Genomic DNA, 13,329 nt, shown 5'->3' on the forward strand with positions numbered 1-13,329 from the left:
CAGTAAAGTAATAATTGTGTTCATGACCAGAATCTGTAATAAATAATTGTATCTTAGATTATTGAAAAGATGATCGTTGTTAGTTTTCATTAATTTCCAGCTACGTGTTGATTTAATAACAAAGTGACCAGTGGTGTGCCTCAGGGTTTGGTACTGTTTCGGTTACTGTTTGTCATCTACATCACTGATTGGGATGAGAACATACAGGGCAAGATTAGCAAGTTTGCTGATGATACAAAAGATAGTGGTTTTGCAGACAGTGAAGATGGTTGTGAAAGATTGCAGCATGATCTGGATCGATTGGCCAGGTGGGCAGAGGAATGGTTGATCGAATTTAATACAGAGAAGTGTGAGGTGTTGCATTTTGGGACGTCGAACAAGGGCAGGACCGACACAGTAAATGGTAGGCCCCTGGGTAGTGATGTAGAGCCTTCAACACTACTCAGGGATCTAGGAGTACAGGTGCATGGTTCCTTGAAGGTCGAGTCGCAGGTAGATAGGGTGGTCAAAAAGGCTTTTGGCACTTTGGCCATCATCAGTCAGAGTATTAAGTATAGAAGTTGGGAGGTCATGTTGCAGTTGTATAAGAGATGTTGATGAGACCGCATTTAGAATATTGTGTTCAGTTCTGGGCGCTATGTGAAAGTAAAGATGTTTCAAGCTTGAAAGGGTTCAGAAAAGATTTACGAGGATGTTGCCAAGACGAGAGGGTGTGAGCATTCGGGAGAGGTTGAGTAGGCTGGGTCTCTATTCCATGGAGCGCAGGAGGATGAGGGGGGATCTTACAGAGGTGGACAAAATCATGAGAGGGTAGATGCACATAGTCTCTTGCCCAGAGTAGGGGAATCGAGGACATAGGTTTAAGGTGAAGGGGAATAGATTTAATAGGAATCCGAGGGATAACTGTTTCACACAAAGGGTGGTGGGTTTATGGACCAAGCTGCCAGAGGAGGTAGTTGAGGCTGGGACTATCCCATCGTTTAAGAAACAGTTAGACAGGTACATGGATAGGACAGGTTTGGAGGGATATTGAACAAGCGCAGGCAAGTGGGACTAATCTAGCTGGGACATGTTAGCTGGTGTGGGCGATTTGGGCCGAAGGGCCTGTTTCCACACTGCATCACTATGACTCGATTCCTATTGTTATCTAACGTGAACATGTATAAAGTTTGTAGACACAAAATGCTGGAGTAACTCAACAGGACAGGCAGCATCTCTGGATCGAAGGAATAGGTGACGTTTTGGGTCGAGACCCTTCTTCAGACTTCTTCGGACGTCTGATGAAGGGTCTCGGCCCAAAAAGTCACCCATTCCTTTTCTCCAGAGATGCTGCCTGTCCCGCTGAGTTACTCCAGCATTTTGTGACTATCCTCACTGTAAACCAGCATCTGCAGTTCCTTCCTACACATGCACAAAGTTTGGTTTAGTTCATTGTCACGTGTACTGAGGTACTGTGAAAAGCTTTTGTTGCGTGCTCACCAATATAAGTGTGTAAGAAGGAACTGCAGATGCTGGTTTACACTGAAAAGAGGCACAGCAAGCTGGAGTAACTCAGCGGGTCAGGGGTATCTCTGGAGAAAAGGAATAGATGACGTTTCGGGCCGAGACCCTTCTTCAGACTGAGAGTCACGGAGGTATAGACCATGTCTAAATGGTTCAGCTCTTGCACTGTGAGTTTACCTGGTCTTATTCAGATGCACAATAAAAATAATACCAATTAGAGACCATCAAATTATAAAATGCTGTCATGAAAGATAAACATGTGAAAGGGGCATAATTTGAAGCATTAAATTGGTCGATTTAATTGATACGCGTGACTTTATTGCTGTAGAATTTATTTCTTGAGTTTGAAAGTGTAATTGTGTTTGGAAGGGTGATCGCTGGTTTAGGGTGACTGGAAAGAGAATAATGTTTAGAAACTACATTTTCAGCATTAATGGTCAGTTGACACAACAAAAGCGTGAAGACTTTGAGATTTGATTCATCTAAAGTCAGTTGATTATTGCAGTTTTGAATATAAGGTGTATATATAATTTAGGACACACTTTTTACTGAGCATAATTTGGCTTCGTCCATTAGCTTGTTTCTGCTGGTGGAGCAAGTTGGGGAGGCAAAATAACTCAGAGGGACAGGCAGCATCTCTGGGGAGAAGGAATGGGTGACGTTTCGGGTCGAGACTCTTCTTCAGACCGATGTCAGTGGAGTGGGCGGGACAGAGATAGAATGTAGTCGGAGACAGTAAGACTGGTGGGAAAACTGCGAAGGGGGAGGGGATGGAGAGAGAGGGAAAGTAAGGGCTATTTGAAGTTAGAGAAGTCAATGTTCATACCGCTGGGGTGTAAGCTACCCAAGTGAAATATGAGGTGCTGTTCCTCCATTTTGCGCTGGGCCGCACTCTGACAATGGAGGAGACCCAGGACAGAAAAGTCAGATTGAGAGTGGGAGGGGGAGTTGAAGTGCTGAGCAACCGGGAGATCAGGTAGGTTAAGATGGACTGAGCTGAGGTGTTTAACGAAACGATCGCCGAACCTGCGCTTGGTCTCACCGATGTAAAGATGTTGACACTTGGAACAGAAGATACAATAGATGAGGTTGGAGGAGGTGCAAGTGAACCTCTGTCTCACCTGGAAAGACTGTTTGGGTCCTTGGATGGAGTCGAGGGGGGAGGTAAAGGGACAGGTGTTGCATCTCCTGCGGTTGCAGGGGAATGCACCTGGGGAGGGTGTGGTTTGGGTGGGAAAGGACGGGTTGTCCAGGGAGTTGCGGAGGGAACGGTCTCTGTGGAACACAGAAAGGGGTGGAGATGGGAATATGTGGCCTGTAGTGGGATCCCGTTGGAGGTGGCGGAAATGTTGGAGGATTATATTCTGTGTGTGCCGTTGCATACAGAATAAGTGAGGGTTAGTTTAGTTTAGTTTAGAGATACAGCGCAAAAAGAGGCCCTTCGGTCCAGCGAGTCCATGCCGACCAGCGATCCCCGTACACTAACACTGTCCTACACACACATGGGACAACTGAGCTTTACAATTTTACCAAGCCAATTAACCTATAAACCTGTACGGCTTTAGAGTGTGGGAGGAAACCGTAGCTCCCGGTTGGAACCCACGCAGGTCATGGGGAGAAAGTACAAACTCCGTACAGACAGCACCCGTAGTCAGGATTGAACCCGGGTCTCCGGTGCTGTAAGGCAGCAACTCTACCGCTGCGCAACCGTGCTGCCCAGAGTTAGAGGTGATATACTTCATTTAATCTTCAACGTAGTCTGATTATAAAGTGGGGAAACTTTGTGCGCTTGGAGCTAAGGTGAATTGCCAAGGAATTGTTTCAACCACGTTGACCATGTATCAGTCACCAGAGACAGGCAGAAAGGTTACACAGAGAGAGGGAGCATGCAGGTGACAAACTTCCCCGTCGGAAGCACAAGACAACATTATTGAAGGCTTGAAGATTTGGGCTTTGCAGGGGAATGATGAGTGGGGGGAGATCATTGCAATGGCATGGAAAAAGAAGCCAAGCATCTTGGATTTAGGTGTGGCATTGAGAATAGACACAAAATGCTGGAGTAACTCAGTGGGACAGGCAGCATCTCCGGATAGATCCGAAACGCCTCCCATTCCTTCCATCCAAGGATGCTGCCTGTCTTGCTGAGCTACTCCAGCATTTTGCGTCTATCTTTGGTGTAAACCGGCCCCTGCGGTTCCTTCCTACACATGCCAATGAAAAATTTGTGGAACTTTTATTTTCAATAGACAATAGGTGCAGGAGGAGGTCATTCGGCCCTTCGAGCCAGCACCGCCATTCAATGTGATCATGGCTGATCTTTCTCAATCAGTACCCCGTTCCTGCCTTCTCCCCATACCCCATGACTCCGCTATCCTTAAGAGCTCTATCTAGCTCTCTCTTGAATGCATTCAGAGAATTGGCCTCCACTGCCTTCTGAGGCAGAGAATTCCACAGATTCACAACTCTCTGACTGAAAAAGTTCTTCCTCATCTCAGTTCTAAATGGCCTACCCCTTATTCTTAAACTGTGGCCCCTTGTTCTGGCGGGATAGTGGCACAGCGGTAGAGCTGCTGCCTCACAGCGCCAGAGACCCGGGTTCGATCCTGACTACGGGCGGTGTCTGTGCGGAGATTATACGTTCTCCCTGTGACTACGTGAGCTTTCTCCAGGTGCTCCAGTTTCCTCTCACATTCCAAAGACGTGCAGGTGTGTGGGTTAATTGGCCTCTGTAAATTGTCCCCAGTGTGTAGGATAGAGCTACACACTGTATCTCCAAACTAAACAAGTTGAGGGTGGGGCTGTTAAAGGTCAGACACGGTATTTGTAAGTCAGACGTGCCAGAGTAGATTAGTTTTTGGGGAAAAAAGGGGTAATTGAATGAAACCACTTTTTCATTTCTGTAATAAAAGACACACAGGAGACCAAGGTGTGAATCAGTCAGCAGGTAATTGGAGATGGTCAACTTTCAGCAGAAAGATTTGATGGTAATGGGTAATGAGTGGATGAGGTCACTGATGTGAAGACAAACTAGAGATAGGAAAGTTAACAGAGCCCTTGGGAGCATCTGAGTGAACAGAGAAGAAAAGGCCAATCAAGTAAAATACAGGTAGAGAATTGAAAAGAAAATGAACTGCTATGAAATGTAGCTTTCCCCAGGGAACAGTAGCATCATTAGGAATGTACACGACCCGATTTCATTTCAAGGATTTGGAAGTGTCCAAGGTGTAGTCAGATGGCTCATCAAGTTGAAGTGGATTGCACAACGAATATTGCACATGTAGAGATACGATTGAGGAGATTGTATCAGAGGATGGCACAATCGCGCAGATCATAGATGCTGAGGCCGGGTGAATTGTGAAACTAGATTTGGTGACATGGTGGTGCAGCGGTAGAGTTGCTGCCTTACCGCGCCAGAGACCCAGGTTTGATCCTGACCACAGGTGCTGTCTGTACGGAGTTTGTACCTTCTCCCTGTGACCGCGTGCGGGTCCTCCGGTTTCCTCCCACATTCCAAAGATGTGCGGGCGTGTAGGTGAATTGGCTTTTTCTCTTCATTGTAAGTTGTCTCTACTGTGGGGGACTGTGCTAGTGTACTGGGTGGTCACTGGTCCACGTGGACGGTGGGCTGAAAGGCTGTTTCCACGCTGAATCTGTAGCCCAAGGTCTCGAGAAAAGGCAACACAGTCACAATCATGATCTGGGCTAGTTATTCCAGAACTTCAGAAAATAGAGAAAGCTTGCATTCACCAGTCAGGCTATTGAACGCAGGATGTGTAAGAAGGAACTGCAGATTCCTGGTTTAAACCGAAGATGCTGCAGATACGAAGATGGACTCAAAAAGCTGGAGTAACTCAGCGGGTTAGGCAGCATCTCTGGAGAGAAGGAATGGGTGACATTTCGGCTGGAGACCCTTCCTCAGACTGAGAGTCACAGGAGTAGGGACGTCAGCTTACCGCTCGCTACACGAGACATTGGTAAGGCCACATTTGGAGTAATCTGTTCAAATCTGGCCAATCTTCTGTTGGAAAGATGTCAATAGCTGGAAGGAGTGCAGAAAAGATTGATGGGGATTGAACCAGGACTGGAGGGCTTGAGATGTAACTGGAAGCTGGGAAAGCGAGGAGTATTTTCCCTGGAGCATCGACGTGACCGTACAAAGATGTATAAAATCATGAGGGACATAGATAAGGTGATTCAGCCACAGTCTTTTTCCCAGTTTAGAGAAGTCTAAAACTAGACTACTTACGGTTCAAAGCAAAGATACTAGAGGAGCAAGATGAACTACTCCATCGAAATCGCCTATGCTGGTGTAGTACGCAAAGGAGCGTGACGTCCGCCATTTTAGTAGGCAAAACCCGCCGTTCGCTCTGCCTCTCAGTGTTTTGGGGGAACAGTATGTGTGATGATACCATTAAAATGCAGAATATATCTCATCTATCAATTCACAGATTTTTGTTATTTTTCTTTTTAAATGTTTCTGCAAGTTTCTGCCTACTAAAATGGCGCCATGACATACTACAGTTTTTAGGGTCGAGTGGTCTATCTTGCTCTGCTCCATTATCTTTGGTTCAACGTGAGAGGGGTAACGATTTAATAGGGTCCTGAGGGGCAACCTTTTCCCACAGATGGCAGTATTTATTTCCGACAACAAACTGTTAGAAGTGGGAGAGGCAGATACAACTAAAAGACACTTGGACAGATATTTGGATGGGAAAGGTTGGGAGAGATGTGGAGCAGGAAGAGGCAAGTGGGCCTAGCTTGGTTAGTTTAGCTCAGCTTAGCTGAGCTTAGCTCAGTTTAGTGTCACGTGTACCGACCGAGGCACAGTGAAAAGCTTTTTGTTACGTGCACACCAGTCATCGGAAAGACTATACATGATTACAATCGAGCCGTCCACGGTGTACAGACACTGGATAAAGGGATCGGCTGTTGGAGTAGAGGTTTAAAAGAGTGCAGTGATTGTAGGCAGTTTGGTCGGCGTGGCCTGTTTTTTTGGTGCACAGCAGAGCAGAGAAATGGTCAAATCTTTAGTCTTTACTTTAGAGAGAGAGAAAGTGGAAACAGGCATTTTGGTCCAACGAGTTCGTGCTGAACAGCGATCACCCCACACACTTGCAATGTCCTACACACCAAGGACAAGTTACAATCTTGCCGACGCCAATTCATCTACAAATTTGCACGTCCTTGGAGTGTGGGAGGAAACCGGAGCACCCGGAGAAAAATCCACGCAGGTCATGGGGAGAACATACAAACTCCGTACAGACAGCACTCGTGGTCAGGATCGAACCCGGGACTCTGCCGCAGTAAGGCAGCAACTGTACCGCTGCGTCACCGTGACAGAATGTGCAAATTTGGAAATGGGGAAAATGAAATAGGGGACCAAATAATTGCAAAGATAGTGCAGGGAATAGTAAATAGTAGAGAAATAGTAAAAATCCGCTCGAAAGAAAACTTGGTGTTGCTTACGGATCAAAGAGAAGAGATAATCTTTAATGAGATACACCAGTGCTTCGGTGTTATCTGGGCAACATTGCTAAAATGTTGCCCCGTGGGTGATATGAATTATCAAAATGAGATCTTGAAATGTCTGTATTGTCAAGCTGGATGCATAAATTTAAGATAGACACAAAATGCTGGAGTAACTCAGCGGGACCGGCAGCATCTCTGGAGAGAAGGAATGGGTGACGTTTCGGGTGCATCGAGACCCTTCTTCAGACTGAGCGTCAGAAGAGAGGGAGTTTCAGAGATAAGGAAGTGCATAAGATCAAAAGGGATGAAGCTCAAGGAAATTGTAGAATAGATCATTGTTCATTAGGAGAAGGTGACAACAAAGCATGGAGAGATGAAATGTAATCAGGGGAACAGTTAGACTGTGTAGGAAGAAACTGCAGATAGACACAAAAAGCTGGAGCAATTCAGCAGGACAGGCAGCATCTCTGGAGAGAAGGAATTGGCAACGTTTCGGGTCGAGACCCTTCTTCAGACATCAGACAAGGAACTACAGATGCTGGTTTAAACCGGAAATAGGCACAAAGTGCTGGAGTAACTCAGCGGGACAGGCAGCATCCCTGCCGAGAAGGAATGGGTGACGTTTCGGGAACGTTGAGACCCTTCTTCAGACTCAGACCAGTCAGACTGGTCGGAGAACTGGGAAGGGGGAGGGATGGAGGGAGAGGGAAAGCAAGGGTTACTTGAAGTTGAAATGCAAGCTTCAGTTCATTTCTATGCCAGCGTGGTGGACACTGTACGCTCTGCATATAAATGATGACTGTCTCCTCAATTCACTTGTGCCACAGAAAATAATAGTCCCGCAATCTAACAACGGTAATTCATGGTCACTTTGTTGTATCACTCAGAGTGTCATGTCTTATCTCTTTCCATTATTTCCAGTGGCTGCTTCCATTTGATCAGCAGGAAGTTGGTAAAATTAAGCCGCAGTGGAGATGGGACCATATTTGAGATTCTCATCTTTCAGTATTATAATTAACTGTGTGCAGGGTTAATCCAAAAAGAAAGTCTATTAGCGATAAAAGCTCCTCTAAATTAGTTGTCATTTTACATTGAAAACACCTGATTAGAGGTGAGTTTTTTTTACACACAATCCCTCCTAAGTGTATTTGACAAGACGTGTTTAATTATTTTCCGGATAGTCATGCATCCTTTTGTCTCCTTCATTCATCTCTGCTGATGGAACTGTTTGAACAGTAGATGGAAACGGCTTTTCTTCTCCGAGCCCGAAGCTTTGTTTATGTAGCTCACACGCTCTCAGCAAAAATGTGTGAAGATAAAGTGGACTGAGGTCTGGCAAACGTCTTCAGCATTCATTGCAGACGGAGCGAAGATGAAGGCTATTTCCGTGAATTGATGGCCCTGTTGTGAATGTGTTTAAAAAAAAATAAGAGATGCTTCTCGTCTGAGTTCTCAAGGGAAGGAGATAAAATACAGCAGTCTTCCCGAAAGGTCAAACACGTCTCGGTTAAAGGCTGTTAGATCATTTCCTCGATAGGTATTTTAAAATCGAAAATTTACTGCTTGAAATTAAATGTCTCCTCGTTGTGTTTGATTGCCTTTCTCTGCTGGCTGCCATTCACTGCACATCACATTATCTGTGACTCCTTTTCTCTCCCCTTGTTCCCGCGTCTAGTGGAATTTGATGATTGCGCCAGTAATCGAGACATTCGGTACCGGAGCAATGACCCTGACTTCAAGGTGGAGGACAGTGGCATCCTGTACGCCGCCCACTCGTTGCAAGTCCCCACCAACCAAGTGAAGTTCGTCGTGACTGCACGCAACGTCAAGACTCAGGAGGAATGGGAAACGGTGGTCAAACTACACGTAAAAGCAGGGGAAGAAAGCTCAATTCACAGCCCCGACAAGGTATTTGGACTGTCCACTCCAAAGACTTCTCAAACAGCCTGACGCGACTTTACTTTTGGACTTTAGAAATACAGCGCGGAAACAGGCCCTTCGTCCCGCCGGATCTGAGGAACCCGAGGGGTAACATACATAGACAATAGGTGCAGGAGGAGGCCATTTGGCCCTTCGAGCCAGCACTGCCATTCATTGTGATCACGACTGATCGTCCACAATCAGTAACCCGTGCCTGCCTTCTCCACGTATCCCTTGATTCCACTAGCCCCGAGAGCTCTATCTAACTCTCTTTTAAATTCATCCAGTGAATTGGCCTCCACTGCCCTCTGTGGCAGAGAATTCCACAAATTCACAACTCTCTGGGTGAAAAAGGGTAACCTTTTCACACCAAGGGTGGCGGGTGAATGGAACGAGCTGCCGGAGCTGGTGGTTGAGCCTGGGACTGTCACAACATTTAAGAAACATTCAGACAGGCACATGGATAGGATAGATTTGGAGGGATATGGGCCAAACGCAGGCAGGTGGGACTAGTGTAGCTGGACGGTGTGGGCGAGTTAGGCCGAAGGGCCTGTTTCCATGCTGTTTGGCTCGATGGCCCTATATTTAAATGATTGCATAATTTTTACAAAGACTGTGCCGACTAAAGCACATATCAATTTTTGATCAAATCACCAAAAGAATTCAGTTATTTTTTTAAAAATCTGCCTTTAGATCCACTATCTCTGAACCAGGCAACCTTGGGCAAGAAAGAATTCTGGTGTTCCAGCCTTCTTTATCTGTCTCTAACATGCGCTATAATAACCAATAGTTTGACATACATATTGATTGGGTCCCTTCTGTGAAAGAAAATTCTTGAAAAAAAAAACTGCATTGCACAAATTGGATTCAGATTTTCATCCAAACGAATGTTAAAAACAAATCTGTTCCATGTACAAATGATTTAAACATTCTTTGCTTTTATACATTTTACAGTCCTTTTCATCGGTGTTACCTATTGAGAGCTTGACCATGCTTCATTGAGTGGTTTTGCAATCATACCAGACTGTCATTTTAAAAGGGCAAATGTAGGAATACTTTTTTGAAAATTGAAACGATATACATGCAGGAAATCTGAAATGAAAGCAGAACATGTCAGATGCTTCTCACAGGCCAGGAAACATCTGTGGAAAGTAGGATTTACCATTTCACAATGAAGACCCTTCGTCAGAACTGGAAAAGTGAGGAAACCTGTTGATTTAGGTTGCAGAGAAGGTGATGGGGGAATGGATAGGGCTAAGAGAATACCTAGGGGGACACGGGGGTTAGCGGTAGAGTTGCTGCCCCACAGCTCCAGTGACACGGGTTCGATCCTGTCTGCGGGCGCTGTCTGTACAAGGTTTGTACGTTCTCCCCTTGACCCGCGTGGGTTTTCTCCAGGAGCTCCGCTTTCCTCCCACACTCCAAAGACGTGCAGGTTTGCAGGTTAATTTGATTCCTGTCATTTGTAATTTGTCCCTAGTGTGTAGGATTGTGTTAGTGTACGGGGATAGTGTTGGCGGTGATGGTCAGCGCTGAGATGGAAAATTAGGTGCTGTTCTTCAAGCTTTAGACTTTACACTTTTAGAGATACAGCGTGGAAACGGTCCCTTCGGCCCGTCGAGTCCGCGCCGACCAGCGACCCCCGTCCACTAGCACCATCCGACACGCTCGGGACAATTTACAGTCTTTACCAAAGCCAACTGACCCGCAAACCTGTGCGTCTTTGGAGTGTGGGAGGAAACGTGTGCACCCGGGGGAAACCCACGCGGTCACCGGAAGAACGTACAAACTCCGTATAGACAGCACCCGTAGTCAGGATCAAACCGGGTGCTCAGTTTACATTTTAGTGAATTAATATGGCATTGCTAACACAATATATGTAAATATTAAATTTATGACATGTACGCACTCGACAAGTTGTTGGAAACGGTTGTGGTCTTTTAGCAGCGATCAATTGTCAAATCAATGGTAGTTATTGTGGAAATGTAATTGTTCCAATAGTCAAGTTGATTTGTGAGGAATAATCTCATCCCTATGTGCCAGTTAAATAGGACGGGGGCTGATAAATTGCATCAAGCGGTTGCGTGGAATATTTTTGATTAGTTTTCACGTGCGCAATTTAATCGCGTTAGGCAGATCTTTGGGGCCATGTTAACAATTGATTCCTGAAAGTTGAGGAGTTTTCCATTTCATTTCATGCACAGGATGAGGAGCAGGATGTGCTGATGGAGTCTCCACAGCAGTCAGAGGATACACTGTTCCTATGGCGACAACGACAGACCTCCAGTGGCCTGAGGCGACAGAAGAGGGATTGGGTCATCCCTCCGATCAATGTTCCGGAAAATTCCAGAGGGCCCTTCCCCATCCAGCTGGTCCGGGTAAGTAGCGTCAGAGGAGTGAAGCTGTTTGTGTTGTGCACCGTCTGATCCACGCACCGTACACTGCCATTGGAAAGCCACCATGTTCCCCACACAAAACTGCAACGCTAAATGTAAAGAGTGCTGTAAGCAAATGGATGTGGAGTGAAGGACTTCGCATTTGGTCTGTGGTGACCTATTTGTATAATTTGTTTAGTGTCATCTGTGCATTATCATGATATTTGTTTTGGGCAAATAATTCTCTCATCTGCCAGTGACCCAGTGAATTCAGTTAGCAAGTTCGGTGTTAGTCTTTGCTGCAACTAATCAGTCAGTGTTAACCATAAGTTTCAAGAAGGTAAATCCACACTAAATACTTGTACTTACTTGTGGTTCTTTGCTGTTTATATATTTATATATATTATAATTGTGGTATGTAAATCCTATTTGTGTTTCTTTGTTATTTGTGTATGTATGTGCATATATATATATATATATATGTATGTGCATATATATATATATGTGTGTGTGTGTGTGTGTGTGTTTGTGTGTGTATATATATATATATATATACACACACATATATACACGTGTGTATGTGTATATATATACATATACGTATATATATACATATACACACATATATATATGCGTGTATGTATCCTACATATACACATATATATACATACACACACATATATATGTATATACAAAATGCTGGAGTAACTCAGCAGGTCAGGCAGCATCTCGGGAGAGAAGGAATAGGTGACGTTTCGGGTCGAGACCCCTCCTCAGTCTGAGGAGGGGTCTCGACCCGAAACGTCACCCATTCCTTCTCTCCCGAGATGCTGCCTGACCTGCTGAGTTACTCCAGCATTTTGTGAATAAATCGATTTGTACCAGCATCTGCAGTTATTTTCTTATACTATATGTATATACGTGTGTGTATGTGTGCATAGACATTATGTATGCACATACTGTATATGCATATATATTTCTTTAGTCAGAGGGTGGTGAATCTGTGGAGTTATTTGCCACTGAAGGCTGTGGCAAATAATTCCACAGATTCACCACCATCTGGCTAAAGAAATTTCTCCTCATCTCCTTCCTAAAGGAACGTCCTTTAATTCATAGGCTATGAGCTCTAGTCCCCGACTCTCCCACTAGTGGAAGCATCCTTTTCACTATTTGGTAAGTTTCAATGAGGTCCCTTCCTCATTCTTCTAAACTCCAGCGAGTACAGGCCCAGTGCCGACAAACGCTCATCGTATGTGAACCCACTCGTTCCTGGGATCATTCTTGTAAACTTCCCCTGGACCCTCTCCAGAGCCAGCACATCCTTCCTCAGATATTGTGCCCACAATTGCTCACAATATTCAACTCACAATAACCAGCGCCTTAGAGCCTCAGCATCACATCCCTGTTTTTGTATTCTAGCCCTCTTGAAATAAATGCTCGCCTTTATCTCTGGGTGCCAGGGATGAGAAATTCGAGACTTTGTGCACACATATTTTGAGCCGAGCTTCTGGTTTGGTTTTTTTGTTTCTCACTGGAACTGTTTCACCGCTCCCATTTAATGTGGACAATTCTTCCTACCCTTGAGAAATATTATTGTTTCACAAGTGCCTGCCTCCTTCAGTGCTGTGAAAGAGCCCAGTTGAAAGACGTAACGTTGGATAATTCACTTGTCATTGAGCTGAATGTTGTTGGCTGCGGCCTGTGATTCCAAACCGGCCCCACTGGCATTGGGCCATTCAATTTGAAGCAAGTCCCAGGCTTGCAAGAGGTAAAAGGTTGAGAGGTTAGAGTAAGTAAGGGGAGTGAAAAAGTTGAGACAGTTGATGCCCCCCCGGCTGAAGAAGGTTCTCGACCCGAAACGTTGCCCATTCCTTCTCTCCAGAGATGCTGCCTGTCCCGCTGAGTTACTCCAGCATTTTGTATCTACCCAGGCTTGCATGAATTCTCAATGTACAGGGCAGGCCATTTAGGACTGAGACGAGGAGAAACCTTTTTGCCCCAGAGAGTTGTGAGTCTGTGGAATTCTCTGCCACAGAAGGCAGTGGAGGCCAATTCACTGGAT

The 13,329-nt window shown here is 45.3% G+C and overlaps 1 protein-coding gene across 1 annotated transcript in view; it reads left to right on the forward strand.

Annotated features, from left to right (window-relative positions):
- LOC144604515 (cadherin-4-like) overlaps positions 1–13,329 on the forward strand; it is a 503,837-nt gene that overhangs the window by 334,797 nt on the left and 155,711 nt on the right. Inside the window, 2 exon segments of the mRNA XM_078419021.1 lie at positions 8,648–8,880; positions 11,097–11,270. Of these exon segments, the coding sequence (XP_078275147.1) occupies positions 8,648–8,880; positions 11,097–11,270 (407 nt within the window).

Source organism: Rhinoraja longicauda, chromosome 22 (assembly GCF_053455715.1).
Source record: "Rhinoraja longicauda isolate Sanriku21f chromosome 22, sRhiLon1.1, whole genome shotgun sequence".
Lineage (NCBI taxonomy): Eukaryota > Metazoa > Chordata > Chondrichthyes > Rajiformes > Arhynchobatidae > Rhinoraja > Rhinoraja longicauda.